This window comes from Solea senegalensis, linkage group LG5 (genome assembly GCF_019176455.1).
Source record: "Solea senegalensis isolate Sse05_10M linkage group LG5, IFAPA_SoseM_1, whole genome shotgun sequence".
Lineage (NCBI taxonomy): Eukaryota > Metazoa > Chordata > Actinopteri > Pleuronectiformes > Soleidae > Solea > Solea senegalensis.
The window spans coordinates 1,552,243-1,568,667 of record NC_058025.1 but is presented as its reverse complement, the minus strand read 5'-3'; the positions used below and the strand labels follow the sequence as shown (position 1 = coordinate 1,568,667).

At 41.4% G+C, this 16,425-nt stretch overlaps 2 protein-coding genes across 4 annotated transcripts in view; one reads left to right on the top strand and one right to left on the bottom strand.

Annotated features, from left to right (window-relative positions):
- The window catches only part of tncb (tenascin Cb), a 96,663-nt gene that overhangs the window by 20,313 nt on the left and 59,925 nt on the right, over positions 1-16,425 (top strand). The gene's annotated exons all lie outside the window — the stretch shown is intronic.
- LOC122769272 (E3 ubiquitin-protein ligase TRIM35-like) lies at positions 1,380-3,654 on the bottom strand. Its single transcript, XM_044025688.1, has 3 exons — positions 3,537-3,654; positions 3,213-3,347; positions 1,380-3,140 (listed from the first exon to the last, which is right to left on the bottom strand). The coding sequence occupies exon 3, from the start codon at positions 3,133-3,135 to the stop codon at positions 1,774-1,776; it is 1,362 nt and encodes a 453-aa protein (XP_043881623.1). The 5' UTR covers positions 3,136-3,140; positions 3,213-3,347; positions 3,537-3,654; the 3' UTR covers positions 1,380-1,773.

The following is a 16,425-nucleotide window of genomic DNA, read 5'->3' as shown; positions in this document are numbered from 1 at the left end:
TCCAGTCCAGTGATTTTGACCAGTTTCGGACCGATACTGATATTCATCCCTGATAAATTTCATTGCGAACATTAGTTCAGGAAATTTGGAAATAAAATAATTGCAAATTATTGGAAATTATCTATCTGTAGCTGGTGGCTAATTGTTAGCATGTGAAGCTCTATTCTGTGTTTTTCTACCATTTATTAACATAAAAATATTGGATTATTTAAGGTGACTCAGCATAAATTAAGTCTCCTCAGTCCAAAAATGCACACATCTGGATTTCTCCAGGTCAGGGTTCAGTGGCAGGCCACATCGTGCGTCAAACACGATGACCTCAGATAAAGTGATGTAAACGCTCTGATTGAAACGTGGACAAACACCATGAGTTTCCGGCTCAGGAGCGTCGAGTATCACCGCGGCTACTGTTGTGTGATTGATGAGCGACTGACTGACGCCATCGCAGGAGTCAAACACCATCACATTGATATGCTGCGAGAATTCATTTACTGTCTGTGTTCTACGAGTGTGCTGCGATCCAAATACAGAGCTCAGTGTGTGAACGTCGAGGTGCAGAAGAGAAGTCAGCGTCAAACACATGAAGATACGCGAGTCAAGACTCAGTGTCCACACTCAGTGTCCACACTCAGTGTCCACACTGACACCAGACTTACTGCCCACTGATTTTGGAATTATCAGTCGATTTTTGGAGCTATAAGGAGAATTTAGAGTTATAAGTAGATTTGGAACTATAAGTCGATTTTTTGAATAATAAGCAGAATTTGGAATTATAAGTAGAATTTTGGAATTATAAGTTGATTTTTTGAATAATAAGCAGAATTTGGAATTATAAGTAGAATTTTGGAATAATAAATAGATTTGAAGGTTAGTGCCAAATGTAAACACATTTACTCATTTTGTTCCACAGATGTCATGTTTACAAGACAAAAAAAGTCATTACAAAGACCTAGACAAGATGTTGTGCTAAGTTTAAAAGGTTTAGGTCATGGTGTTACGGAGATGAGACTAAAAAAGTGAATGAATCTGAGGTCAAACACCTTTGAAAACTAAAATGTAATCGTTCACACTTGAATCCAAGTACTCGTCAGTTCCCAGTGTGGACAGAGAACAATGATAATAAGAACAAGAAGAAACCAGAGTGAGTATGTGAGCAGCTTCTTATATAAAGTGAGTGTTTGATGTAAATGTGCTGCTCTCAGCAGGATTAGCAAAGACAAGATCAGACTCCGACTTTCACTCTTTTACAAGGTGACGTGAAGGATTCAACTTTTAACACGGATTCTCTGCAGCTCCGAGAGTCTGAGGCTGAAGGACAGAGTGTGTGTGTGTGTGTGTGTGTGTGTGTCAGTCAAACATTAACATCAATAAAACAATAAAAAGTCAGTGAGACACAAAGTGATCACAGTCTCTGTATTACATGTTCACAGACAAACATGTCACATGTAGAAAACCACTTCATACCTGACCTTAAAAAAACATTTATAAAGCTACTCTTAATAAGAGTTAACACAGTCACAATCTGTTGGGAAACATGCATCCCTTAACTAAGTGTACAGGAGTACAGAATAAGTATTGATTAACTATAATTAGACCCTAATATTTCACTAATATAATATCTTAATATTCAAATCTGAAGAAAAAGTTGTCAGTGAAATCATATTTATACAAGTGAAAAAACCACAAACTCTGAAAGGAGAGAAGAACGAGTGAAGAGAGTGAAAGAGACGTGAAGTTGAACAGCTTCACTTCTGTGAACTGTCCCTTTAACCTTCAAACCTTCACTGGTAACATCTTCACTGGGAGACGATCAATAACGTCAGCATTGTTAATGAATGGAAACATGGTGTGTGTGAAAGTGTGTGAGTGTGTGTGTATGAGCGTGTTAGTATCAGCATCAGAGTAGGACAGTCGTCTTCTCACCCAGTCCAGACTCACTCTGATCTTCTGGATCTTCATATTCAGCTGGAGAACAGAGCCTTTACCTGATGACCATTCATAGTATTTATTTTCAGATAACTCTATCCCCCATAATCCAGACAGCATGTCTTCTCCTTTCCTCAGGCCAGACTCTAAAACTCCCACTGTCCACTCTTTATTGTCTCCAACGTGGACGTCCCAGCTGTGAGTTCCTGAGTTCAAACCCTCAGAGCCCAGGACACTGTTGTAATAATCAAACCTCTCTGGATTATCAGGAACCTTCTGTCTGTCTTCTCGTCTCACACTGGTCAGATCTTCAGACACGATGAGTTTTGGATGAGCGGTGTTTGGGTCCAGAACCACAGGGCTGTAGGAGACCACGTCCTTCATCTTGTTCCAGATGTTGAAGGCCAGGTTGCCCAGGTGTTTGGCCTCGTCTATCAGAGCTCCTGAGTGCAGCTGTGGAGGCTCCAGCAGGGGGCGCTGCTGCTCTCTGTAGTTGAGCAGGAAGACGATGTCTTCAGCTCTCAGCTCGTCCTCTGTGGCTCTGACTGTATCTGATAGAGCTTCTATCTCTCTGTGAAGAGCCTCCATCTTCTCCTTCATCATGAGACTCTTCTGCTGCTCTTCCTCCCTCAGTGCAGCCATCCTGGTCTCCTCTTCCTCTTGTAGAAACTGATGAAGCTTCTTAAACTGCTCCTTCATCCGTGTCTCTGTGCGTCGGGCCTGGACTTTAATGTGTTCTGCTGTTTGATCAAACTTCACCTGAACTTCTTCCAGACTCTTTAAGTTCTTCTTGAAGGTCTCCAGAGTTTCCTGAAGTTGCTCCTTGTGTTCTTGTGCAGCTTCATCGATGGGTCTGAACTTGTGGCCGATGTGGTTTTTTGAGTCTCTGCAGACGAGACACACTGGCTGCTGATGGTCCAGACAGAAGAGTCTGAGTTTCTCAGAGTGCTGACTGCAGAGAACCTCTGAAGACCTCTGACCTCGCTCCTGTAAGAAGGTCTCACACATGTTCTTTAAAACCAGGTTACAGGGTGGTTCATCCTTTGAAGACCTTCTCTTACAAACAGGACAGTCTGGTGTTGGTCTGTCTCTCCACCATGTCTTCACACAGTCTTTACAGAAGCTGTGGCTACAGGACAGAAGGACAGGATCTCTGAAGACCTCCTGACAGACGGGACAGCAGAGATCTTCCTCTGATCTGGAGGCCATTTTGTCTGTGAAAACAGAGCAGAGTGGTCAGTCACATGGTCAGTCACATGGTCAGTGCAGGTTTTTGTTAAACTCACCTTCAGTGTGTGGACGTTTGTCTTCTGCAGCTGGACTCAGTCAGAGGACAGAGTCTGGTCTTCACGCTTCACTCACCGACGGCGACTGACTGTTTCCTGGTTAGTCTCGGGTGAGCCAGGTGAAGGGGGCGGAGCCTGGAGCACAGGTTGTGTTTGATTCCAAAGTTTTGATTCATCAGCAGAAATGTCGATGGACTCTGATCATCTGTGTGTGTGTGTGTCTGTCTGTGTGTCTGTCATGGAATTGTTCTACTTATAGTTCCAAATTCTACTTATAGTCACATGGTCAGTCACATGGTCAGTGCAGGCTTTTGTCAAACTCACCTTTACTGTGTGGACACTTGTCTTCTGCAGCAGGACACAGTCAGAGGACAGAGTCTGGTCGTCAGTCTGCATCTCTTCACTCACCGACGGCGACTGTTTCCTGGTTGGTCTCGGGTGAGCCAGGTGAAGGGGGTGGAGCCTGGAAACAGGTTCAGTTTTATTCCAAAGTTTAGATTCAGCAGCGGAAATGTCGATGGACTCTGATCATCTCTGTGTGTGTGTGTCTGTCTGTCTGTCTGTCGTGGAATTGTTGTACTTATAATTCCAAAATCTACTGATAATTCCAAAATCTACTGATAATTCCAAAATCTACTGATAATTCCAAAATCTACTTCAATTTCTAAATTCTATTTATAATTCCAAATTCTACTTAAATTTCAAAATTCTATTTATAATTCCAAAATCTACTTCAATTTCTAAATTCTATTTATAATTCCAAATTCTACTTAAATTTCAAAATTCTATTTATAATTCCAAATTCTACTTAAAGTTCCAAAATCTACTTACATTTCCAAATTTTACTTAAATTTCAAAATTCTATTTATAATTCCAAAATCTACTTCAATTTCTAAATTCTATTTATAATTCCAAATTCTACTTAAATTTCAAAATTCTATTTATAATTCCAAAATCTACTTCAATTTCTAAATTCTATTTATAATTCCAAATTCTACTTAAATTTCAAAATTCTATTTATAATTCCAAATTCTACTTAAATTTCAAAATTCTATTTATAATTCCAAATTCTACTTAAAGTTCCAAAATCTACTTATAATTCCAAAATGTACTTATAATTCTAAATTGTACTTGTTTTATTTTGAATGATATACTGTATCACCACTGGAAACACTTTGTTAGAAGTTTGTTAGACCACTCGTTTAAATTATAATTTGACAGTTAATACATCCATTTGACAGAGTTTGTGGATTATGTGTGTGTAAATTGTGAAAATGACCTCACGTGACAGTGTCACATCCATCACTCGTGAGTGTGTCGTGAGTTCACGCTGGAAGAGTCGACTCAAACCGGAGAGAGAGAGAGAGAGAGATCGTAGACTAAACATGGCAGAGCCGTGAGTTCCTCATCACAGATCACAGGACACTGCTACTCTCCTCACAGCTGGGAAACATTACAATCATTTTGTGGGATGGCGACGCAACTCCAAGAAAAGCTCTCGGTAAACAAAACCAAACAAAACAAACACGAGCAGAAGGAATCAAACTGAGGAGTCGTTGACGGTGGCGTTTGATCCAAAGCTGCGGTCGTGTTCGACGCCGAGTTTCCACCAAAAAAACCCACAAAACAAAACAGTTTTTTATTTTAAAATATTCCAATCCGTCATCCATCAAAAATACATTTGTGTTGTCATCCTTTTCTCCCTGGCCGTTGTCATGACGACAGAGTCTCTCATGTCTCGCAGTATAGTTTATTAAGAATTGATCGAGCTCTTATCGTGTGACTTTTTTCTCAGACACAATCGCCCTCGCGACGCTGACGACTCGTGACTTCTGCTCTCGTTCAGCGGCTTCGAGTTGATCCATTTGAATAAAGTGCAGAAACGTAAAGGAGACGCACTTCCTCTGCGGCTCTTAGCGGCAATTACCCAGCATGCCGCTCTCTCTCTCTCTCTGTAATTATAGGCTGACGGGATTTTGAAGCTGCGGCTTCAACTTTCAGCACAAACGGAGGCGCAGGAGCACACGCGAGGAATGAGAGACAGAAACACAGTGAGAGACAGTGAGGGACAGAAAAACAGTGAGGGACAGAAACACAGTGAGAGACAGAAACACAGTGAGGGACAGAAACACAGTGAGAGACAGAAACACAGTGAGAGACAGTGAGGGACAGAAACACAGTGAGGGACAGTGAGGAGAAACACAGTGAGTGAGGGACAAAACACAGTGAGCAGAGACAGGGACAGAAACACAGTGAGGGACAGAGACACAGTGAGGACAGAAACACAGTGAGGGGACAGAAACACAGTGAGGACAGAAACACAGAGGGACAGAGACAGAAACACAGTGAGAGACAGAGACACAGTGAGAGACAGAAACACAGTGAGGGACAGAGACACAGTGAGAGACAGAAACAGTGAGGGACAGAGACACAGTGAGAGACAGAAACAGTGAGGGACAGAGACACGGTGAGAGACAGAGACACGGTGATAGACAGAGACACAGTGAGGACAGAGACACAGTGGCGACAGAGACACAGTGACTGACAGAGACACAGTGAGAGACAAACACAGTGAGAGACAGAGACACAGTGAGAGACACAGACACAGAGAGACAGAGACACAGTGAGAGACAGTGAGGGATAGAACACAGTGAGAGATAGAAACACAGTGAGAGACAGAGACACAGAGAGACAGTGGACAGAGATAGAAACACAGTGAGAGACAGAGACAGTGAGAGACAGAAACACAGTGAGAGACAGAAACACAGTGAGAGACAGTGAGGGATAGAAACACAGTGAGGGACAGAAACACAGAGAGACAGTGAGGGATAGAAACACAGTGAGGGACAGAAACACAGTGAGGGACAGAAACACAGTGAGAGACAGTGAGGGATAGAAACACATTGAGTATGCTGTACATACTGTAGATGAATGTATGAATGTGTGTGAATAGGTGAGTGAACGGGTGAATGGTAAATCTGTAGTTTAAAAACATCTTTGAGTCGTTAACAATAATCTTGAAGTGTGAACTTGAAGGAGAGAAAAGTGTTTATTCAGCAGCAGCAGAGACACAAGTGTGTGTGTTCACAGTGCTGGTGTGTCACAGATGTGCAGCACAGCTGCTCAGACTCCACAGCTACAGGCGCCGTGAGCTGTGAGAGGAATAAACTAACATGTTTACCTTCAGTGGAGGGCGGAGTCTATGTTCTACTATAGAATGTATACGTCGATGTCGGCAGACTCTCACACACGTTCAGCACTTGTCTGTGTTACACTGTTTTCACTGTTTTCTCGAGTCAGTGGATATGTGTATATATGTATATGTATATATATATATATATATATATATATATATATATATATATATATATACACACACATATATGTATATATATATAAATGAATATTTTATCATTATAATTTATTACCTCTACTTTTGCTATGGAATGGAATAGTTTAGCAATCAGTTTGACGTATAGAGCAACTCACTATTTGGCAGTCAGCCTGTTTGGTTTTGTTGAGAACAGCTCACTATTTGGCAGTCACTTTGTTTGTGAATGTTTAGAACAGCTCATTATTTGGCACTCAGTGTGTTGGTGGATGTCTGGAGCAGCTCACTATTTGGCAGTTAGTCTGTTGATGGCTTCAGGTAGCCCATGGCCAAGTGGAAAGGGAACTTGGCTTGTCATTGGAGGGTTGCTGGTTCAAGTCCTCACTGCTCCTAATTTTAGGATGGGTCAAATGCAGAGAAACAATTTCCCTAAGGGGATTAATAAAGTATAATATGTAGATCTCTTCTCTTCTCTTTAGTCCACTCTATTCATCACTTCATTGTGGACTGTTCCGCTGCCTTTTTTGAATCCATAAACATGAATGTTTGATGACATGAATGTTTGATAAACTCATAACCACTTCATTTCATTCATGTGTCATTGAAAGCATCAACAAAAACAAACCGCACATCAATCTTCAGCAGGCACTTCTGAATCACGAGTATGAGTGAGTGTGTGAAATCACTCGTTCACTCCGGTGAAGCGTGACAGGATGAGAGTGGAGACCTTCAGTGACACTGTTAGCTCACCTGCTGAAACACTGCTGAAGCGCTGACATCGGCGGTTTTCTGAGCTCATCCCATAAACTACAACTCGAATTTCCTTCACGATGAACCCGTTAAGAAAGCGGGTGTCAAACATACGGCCCTGAACACACAAACAGCAAAAAGTACTAAACACATCGTATTGAATTTGTGAAATTTGGAAAAAACGTCACAGTTCAAAGTTCACTTGGCCTCATTTTTATGAACAAAAAGAAAAGAAAAAAATGGTCCAATTTTGTGACTTCTGCACAATTGTTGCTGCTTCATGTCACTACTATTATGTAGTAATATGGATGTCCAGGATGTCCATATAAGGAGTTGTGTATTATTCCCCACACCAATCTACCAAGGGTGCACCCTATGAGCACTAAGCATGTAAGGGTCCGAAAACCAGCGTCATATTCATTGAATTCACTGAAAACCAGGAATTTAAATAAGCGCTGCCGTTGCTGCCGTTGCTGCTGTTGCTTCTTCTGCTGCTGCTGCTGTTGCTGCTGCTGTTGCTGCTGCTGCTGCGGGCTATTTTTTATTTTTACCATTAAAAAAAGTAAATTAACTATTAAAATAGGAAGTTGTGCATTTTTTCCCTCTTTTACACTTAGTTTCCATCTGAAATTAGAAATAATTAGAATTCAAAGACAGAAAAGAGCTCACGGCTAAATCTGAATCTTAATTCATGTTTGTGAGGCTCAGAGAGTGAGTGAGTGAGTGAGTGAGTCTTTATTTCAGAAGGTTGAATGGTTGTGAAAATGGATGGAGCGTCTCTTCACCTCAGGAGATCACTGAGTCTCTGGAGCCACTTTACCATTAATAAACACTTAATCGTCTCCATCCTTTCATCCTTCTTTCCTTCTTTTATTCCTTTCCTTCCCTGCTTCTGTCGCTCCGTCCTCTGTGCGGGAGACGATGATGAATCATTAACTGTTTTTCTTTATTTGAACACATGATCATGCTGAGAGAAGAGAGAAGAGACGCTTTTATACGACATTTCCTCAGTAAATGAACGTGATTTTTTTTTCCAGCTCTGCTCTGCAGGGATGCACGATTATTATCAGCACTATGTTGGTATTGCTCCATCTTTGTGGATTTAAAGATTTAAAGTGAACTCTCTCACTTCTTCAAAGCAGAGCTTTGCCTTTTCCTCGACTTCTGTGCGGGCGCTCTCTTTCCAACGATTCTATATGAAGTATGACGATATGATGACATGGCTGAAAATAACATCAACATTTGACCACATTTATCTTCAAACTATGTTTAAAAAAGTGTTTTTAACCAATATTTGTTAACTTAAACATAAATCAAATAGTTACATCTCAATATGAAATGTTAAATATGAGTTTACATTTATTTAATTAAATGTTTGTTTTAAAGGTCATTTTTTTAAAACAGCATTTTGTTGTCTGTGATGATTTAAATGTGGGAAAACAGACTGTGTGATTCAGACTGTGATTGTTTGGACAGTTTGTGTCTTGTCGCTGCACGAGTCACAGCATCTATATGGAAATGATTCTCTGGCTCGACACCGTGCCATCGCACAAATGCCACTGGGCTGAAAAAACTTGTTTCCAAAAGCACTAATCTCTAACAAACAGGTATTACAGCAGCAGCAGCAGCAGCAGCAGCATCAGCATCAGCAGCAGCATCATCAGCAGCAGCAGCAGCAGCAGCAGCTTCAAAGATGTCCCTCATCAATGCCACCATTATAAATAAAGAAAAGGTTATTTAAAGCGAGAAACTCAATGAAGAAACTCAATGAAGTCCCACGCTGACCTTCACACCCGCACCAGTGGGACTGTTGTTAGGGTCTTTTTTTTATTAAACTGAATATTAACAGAGAACATAAAAGAATATATATTTCAAATAATGAAGAAATATTTTTGGATAAAAATGAAACGTGAACAAGTGGAAACAATGAAAACTGTCTTTTGGTGGATGTATGAAACAGCTCACTATTTGGCAGTGACTCTGTTGGTGTATGGAATAGTTCAGTATCTTCGTGGGTGTATAGAACAGCTCACTATTTGGCAGTGTGTTTTTTGTTTAGAACAGCTCATTATTCGGCAATCCGTTTATTGGTGTATATACAGTAGATAGCTCATTATTCGTCTGTTGATGGCTGTGTACAGTGGCTCATTATTTGACAGTCAGTCTTCAAGCTTCTCCCTTTATGGGTCAGCACAGCAGATCATCTGCCTCCCTCTTGTGCTCTCCCTTGTGTCCTCTCTCTGTTACACCAACTGTCCTCATGTCCTCCCTAATGAACCTTCGCTGTGGTCTTCCTCAGTCCAAAAGAACCACTGTCTGTCCTCTGCAGCCATAGCCAAATGACCTTCTTGACCTCTGTGAGGCCTTGTGTCCACCATTATTTGTTCTATCTTTTCTATACGTCCCTTCCGGGGCTCCATATGTTACAGAGATGTGTTGACTTTTTTTTTCTTTTTAATATTTACAATTCATACTTTAAACCCTCCCCCCCTTTAAAGCATGAATGGTACACTCTGATTTACAATTTAAAGGCTCACAAGTGCTTAATTACCACCTTTCATGAGGCGTCAGTCTGGTGTTTTTACTGAGCAGCACAATGACGATGAACAGAGTGGCAGCCTAATGGCCCGTCCTTGAAGCTGATTGAGAAACTATAATGGCAGCGGAGAGAGCAAAGAGGACCTCTCCACAGCTGCTCCACGTGTCAGGGCCACACTCCATCTTCTCCACGCCGTCTCCTGTGGACCTTCTGCTGTGCTCTGACCTGCTGCCCTCACCTCTCACCTCTGTCCATCACAGCTGCTGCAGTGTTGCAGTGATGGACGTCACCGAGATTCTTCCTCCTGGAGCTCAAAGGTGATTTAGCTTAGACAGACAGACAGACAGACAGTGTCAGGTGAATCTGAGCTTTGAAATACAAACCTTCTCCTCGCGCTTGCTTTGTTTCACCGTCCACTGTCTGACTTGCTCTGATGAATTTATTGCAGTTTCACTACTAATCCTTTATTGGGGCGAAAAATGGTATAAGCTCATTATATGGCTGTAAATCTGTTGTTGGATGTATAGAATAGCTCATTATTTTGCAGACATTCTGTTGGTAGATAGAGAAAAGCTCATTATTTGGCAATCAATCTGTTGCTGGATATATGGGACAGCTCATTGTTTTTGCAGGCAGTCTATTGATGGATGTATAGAATAGCTCATTATTTGACAGCCAGTCTGTTGGTGGATGTATGGAACAGCTCATTATTTGGCAGTCAGTCTGCTGGTGGATGTATGGTCAGAATACACAGTCAGAATTTGAGTCAGAATTAATTAAAGTTCCACATGTGGCCTGAATCCTCTTCCACATGTTGCAAATATCCTGTGAAATAAATGTGCAAAGTATTTGTTAGGTTTTCTTTTGTTTTACTGCTCAACAAAAGCAAAGGCCGCACAGGCTGTTAAAGGGCAGTTATGTAGAAACAAGACAGGAGAGTAAGTCGAGGAAGAGAAAGACACGTCTTCCTCCTCACACAGTGTTTGCCTGCAGCTCTGCTGCTGTGTAATCTAAACAGCGGTGATAAGCCATAAAAGTTAACATCCCCGAGCCTCCGTTTCCATCAGAAACACCTCTTTCATTGTAATTCCAGAAGAATGAGTCTCATTAAAATTCATTGCTTCACAGTTTCCTCTCACAGAGATCCCCACAGAGCAGCAAAAACACTGCACTTCTTTATTTATTTAATGGCAAATTAAGATATTGTGGACCAAAAAAAACACCTAATTTCTTTCACATGCAGCGACCAATGGCAGCCAATCAGAGCTCAGTCCTGAGGTGAAGCATCAATTCCATTAGCATGAAGCATTCCTCCATTATTCAGACGCTCATCTGCTGTCACTTTACACGTCACCTATCAGCTCACAGTCACATCAGTGGAGACACATCACAGGCACATCACAGGCACATCACAGCCGCGTCACAGGCACATCACAGGCACATCACAGGCACATCACAGGCACATCACAGATGCATGCATCACAGGATCACAGACGGATCAGAGACGCATCACAGGCACATCACAGACGGATCAGGACGCATCACAGGCATCACAGCGCATCACAGGCACATCACAGCACATCCAGGCGCATCACAGGCACATCACAGCCGCATCACAGCATCATCAGACGATCACAGGCACATCACAGACGGTTCATCACAGGCACATCACAGGCACATCACAGCCACATCACAGCCGCATCACCACAGACGCATCGCAGACACACTTGACTCGTGGATGAAATTACTATGTTTCATCCACGAGTCGAACTGAAACGGTAGAACAAACATAGTGAAAACTCGTCTTGGCTGTCAAACAAGGTCAGTAATATTATCTCACATCTAACCTCAGTAGAAACATTTTTAAAAAAGGGTTACTTTGATCAAAACATTTGATCAACTCCTTCTGGAGTGAAGGTGGCAGTATAAGTAACAGAATGTAGTGTTAAATGTTATTTTCTTCTTCTCTTCTGGTTTGTCTATAAATAATCATTATTCTACTCATGAAGTCTGTGAACTTTACAACTGTATCTTTACTCTGAAAAACCTCGAGGGACAACACCAGTGTGTGTGTGCCTGTGTTCTTGTATTCGTTACCTCTTCAGGACCTTTTTTCTGTCATAAACACTGACCTAGTCAGGACCAGTAGTCCTCATGGAGAGAAAAACCTGGTCCTAATGAGGCAAAACTTCCATTTCTGAGGAGCTGGTTAAAGACTAAGATTTAAATGGATGGTAATGTTAAGGTTAGAGATAAGGCTTTGTTTAATCTGTCCACGCAGAGTCCTGAGAAGAATAGCTGCACAAACGTGTGTGTGTCTGTGTGTGAAGCAACAGATGAATAAAGGTGAAAGGCCGAGATTCAAATGGCATTTGTGATATGGTGACATTTAGAAAAATCTCAAATCCATCTCCATTGAACGAAGAAGGTTTTTATCTTGATGTTGTATTTTATTTTTTTTAAAGGGTCTGACTGATACGTGTCAATCACTGTAAAGGACTCTACCAACAAATATACAAGTCAGTTTTACTGTAACTGCACCAACATCTTTCCTCGATGTAAAAACACACAGAAAAAGTATATTTAAAATTCCTCCCAAAGATTCAAATCAATTCAATTCAATTCAATTCAATTCAGTTTTTTTGTATCGTACCAAATCATAACATACATTATCTCAAGGCTCTGTACATAGACAACATCATCAAGAGCAACCCAACAATTCACACAACTCTAGGGGGCAGTGGAGAAAAAAAAACCCTCCCTTTTAACAGGAAGAAGATGTGCAGCATCTGCCGAGACAGGTTGGGGTGAAAGGAACAATGGGGGACAAAGGAGAGGTGGGGGAGAGAAAGGACAAGAGGGAGATGAAGTAGAAACAGAAAGAACAGCGTTCCTGCTGTGAGGCTGCAGTACCACTAATAGACACAGAGGGAGACTGTAGCTCAACCAGCTTCTCTACATGTTTGTTTATCATCATATGGTTTGACACCGGAGCGTTTAGGTGAATATTCTTCACAGACACTAATGGCGTTTGTGGACTTTGGTCCCAACTAAAGCATATAAACCTGTATGCGACTACAACACAGGGCATTGTGGGTACAACACAACCAAAACATACGCACGTGTTGAACGACAGCCGGGAGAAAATCTGAGTCCATTGTTGCAGCGTATATGTGTCGTATGTTCACATCAAACCACAGGATTTGATGCAGCTTCATGCAAACAGAAGTTGTTCTGCATGAACCATCAGATGAGTGAGTTTTCTTCCTATTCAAACGCTTCGTTTTGTTCCACTAAAGTGTGAAAGAGTGAAAGCAAACTGGGACCGGCTAAATGTCGCAACCCCCAATCGTACCGAGTCTAGCGGAGACTATTACGTGTGAAAAATGCCATCGTTCGGCCTCCTTCTTTATGAGGACAACAGCACTCATCAGACCTGTTGCCATGGAGAAACATGCCATCAGCTGGTGTTTCACGCCCTTTCACCACACCCCCCCTCCCCTCCTCCTCCTGTAGACAGTACAGACCCTGTTGTGGTCCTATAGTGACAGAGCATGTGCAGTGTGGGAAGGAGGATGTCAGCTGTTCATCCCCAGAGAACTCATCTCGCCCTCCCGTTCCGGTCCTAGGTGAGCTTCAATACTTCCCCAGGACCTCCCTTTCCTTTTCGGCTGCCATTACCCAAACTAAGCTCATTTGTCCCCCCCAAGAGAGCCATGATCTGCCTTTTGTCCGGGCCCCAACCTCCCATTCATGTCCCGCAGGAGAGCAGACAAAAGAGGAAGAGACACAGGCCTGAACCCTCTGCCCAGACAGACTGTGTAAAGCTGCCATAAAGAGATGCTGGGTGTGAATGGAGCGGCAGTGACGGGGAGCGCTCCGGCTTTAACGACGCAGCCTCGTCTCGGGGGGGTTGTTCTCAATTATCATCTGTATCTTTACATTTCTTTAACTCCGAACATGTAACTATGGAGGCTGAGAAAGCTCAGTTCACTGCAGATAAACACGGAAGGTGTTAATGGTTTCCACAAAATAACAACAACAATATAAAATCCTAATTTCCTCTCTGCTTAATTGTGTGACAAAAAACTGGCCCCTGAAGAACATGAACCTTCCTCGTGTGTTTTTTGAACGTCCTTATTGCGGAATTCATGGTCTAATGCGGGCGTGTACAAAGTCTGTCCCACAGGACACTTGGACGGGTTTTATGTGTCCCCTGACTTCCCTCTTAAAATGTATTATTTATAGCCCACCGGCAGAATTGATGATAATGACAGACGTCCATGTTGCACTTCAGCTCTTGGGCAACAGGTGGCAGCACCATAGCTGTTTGGCTAGTTCAGTGACCCCTACCTGAACTGATGTGTGCCGCCAGTGTCATGGCAACCACAAATCAAAGGGTGGATAAGGAGGGTCACCTTGACGTTTTTGGAGTGAAAAATGTGCCAACAAAATCTTGGCAAAAACGGCTTGTGAGCAGAGGGGTTGCCAGTTCGAGTCCCCAACAGGTCAAAGTGCAGAATTACCCCTGAGCTAGGCAAGGCACCCAACGCCCATTGCTCCCCGGGCGCTGCTCAGTGGCTGCACACTGCTCAGAACTCTAGGAAAGTTTCTAGTAGACGGTCAGTCAAATGCAGAGAAGGAATTTCCCTCAGGGGATTAATAAAAGTACAAAAAACCCACATAGGTCAGAGGTCCCAAACTCGCGGCCCTTCAATCAATTTCACTTAAATGTTTGTTTTTAATATTTAAAGCTTCATAATGTTCTTTTTTGTTCTTTTATTTGCTGTTTCCTGCTAAAAAAATAAACTTTATTAAGAAATTATATAGAATATCGTCGCAAATGTGAAAATCTTGATATCATTTTAAGCAAATATCATCCACCCCAACTGAACAGTTGTTTGTACCCACAAAGTTGAAGTTTTGTTTTTTTTGTAAGTTGATCGCCCCTCCTTACTTCACACTTCAAACCTCATGTGGCCCCGGGTAATTTTTTGACATAACACAATTACAGGGAGCAAGTCATGATGAACAATTTCATATTTCTTGATCATTCTTGCAGACAAATGAGGTCTGAAATGAAAAATACAATAAAATTGTAAAATTGGTCAAATTTGACTAAACAGTAGATGAAGGATAACCGTGTACACCAACACAATATTTTTAAAGCCTACAACAATTTATTTGATGTATTATATGATTGATTAATTGGTGTGAATGACTATTTTTCATTACAACACATGTTTTTTTGGGCACAACAAAACACAATTTTGAGGCTTGGAGAAAATGTTAATAACCATTTTTTTTTTAGAATTTATTAAACGTGAGGATAAGTCCCTGAGAACAGCATGAATTTTTATGTTAGCGCTACTCTTTTTATTACTGACAAGAAACTTCACAAAAGCTAAATGTGAAGGAGGTTTTTAAATCCGATGGATGTTTTCTACGTTTACAGTGTTACACAAAATGCAAGGAATGAAGACGACATGAACAACAATTAACCACATAATACAGTTAGACAGATTACAGTGTACAACATAATACAGATCACCACAGAAAACAATCCCAGGATATAAAAGACAAAAAATGCTTTCATCTTATATTTCGTCTTGATTTATGATTTTCGTGCACAAAAACTTTGACGGTAATAAATCACTTAACACATGCTCAGTGTTAACACGTCCATATGTTGTTCTGACGGCTGATTTATAAACGCTGCAAAGAGGTTGACCTTCAGGTTTAATGTAATGAGATTATAATTTAATGGGACAATTAGGCTTTTACAGCCGTGAACGGACTCTTGTGCCATATGATGTTACAACACTGGAGAATGTTCATATTTACAGAAATAAAATACAGACGCACACTTTGTCTGAAACAGATTCTCTGCTCCTTCTGCTTCCTCTTGTAAACACAGACAGACAGACAGATAGATAGATATTTAATAATGTAGGTAAACAAAATAGCTAGCTACTTATCTAGCAAGTTACAACTAACGAGTTACTGTATTTAATATGGTAGTTAGGAAATATAGCTAACTAATTATCTAATAAGGTAGGCAAATAGTATAGCAAGTTATCTACCAGGTTATATAGGTAATAGCTAGCTAGTAACTGTATCTAATGCAGTAGTTAGGTACATAATATAGCTAGCTATCTAGCAAGTTAGATCAATAGTATAGCTAACTAGTTATCTAGCAAGTTATAGCTAACTATTTACTGTATCTAATTCGGTAGTAATATAGACAGACAGACAGACAGATAGACAGACAGATAGATAGATGGGAAAGAAAGGTGATTTGAAGCTAGAAAGTTTAGAAAGTGATCACGTGATTCTGCTGTTAGAGCACATTTCTTCACGCCGCTGTTGTTAAATGTCAAAATGAAAAAGTTTCAGAACCATCTCCACCATCGTGTGCATGTGTTTCTCATGTCTTTTCTTTGGCTGTGTTGCCTTTCGGATGCCGCGGTTCACCACAGGACATGGTGATGAATGTGTGAACTCTGCGTTAGCGCGCCAAGGAAGCAAGCATACACAAATTCACTTTCATCTCAAACTTACGTATCAGCTCTGGATCCCTGTTGTCAGGTCGA

Excerpts from the sequence above, each read along its gene's own strand:
- LOC122769272 (XM_044025688.1), bottom strand. The coding sequence starts at position 3,135 with ATGGCCTCCAGATCAGAGGAAGATCTCTGCTGTCCCGTCTGTCAGGAG.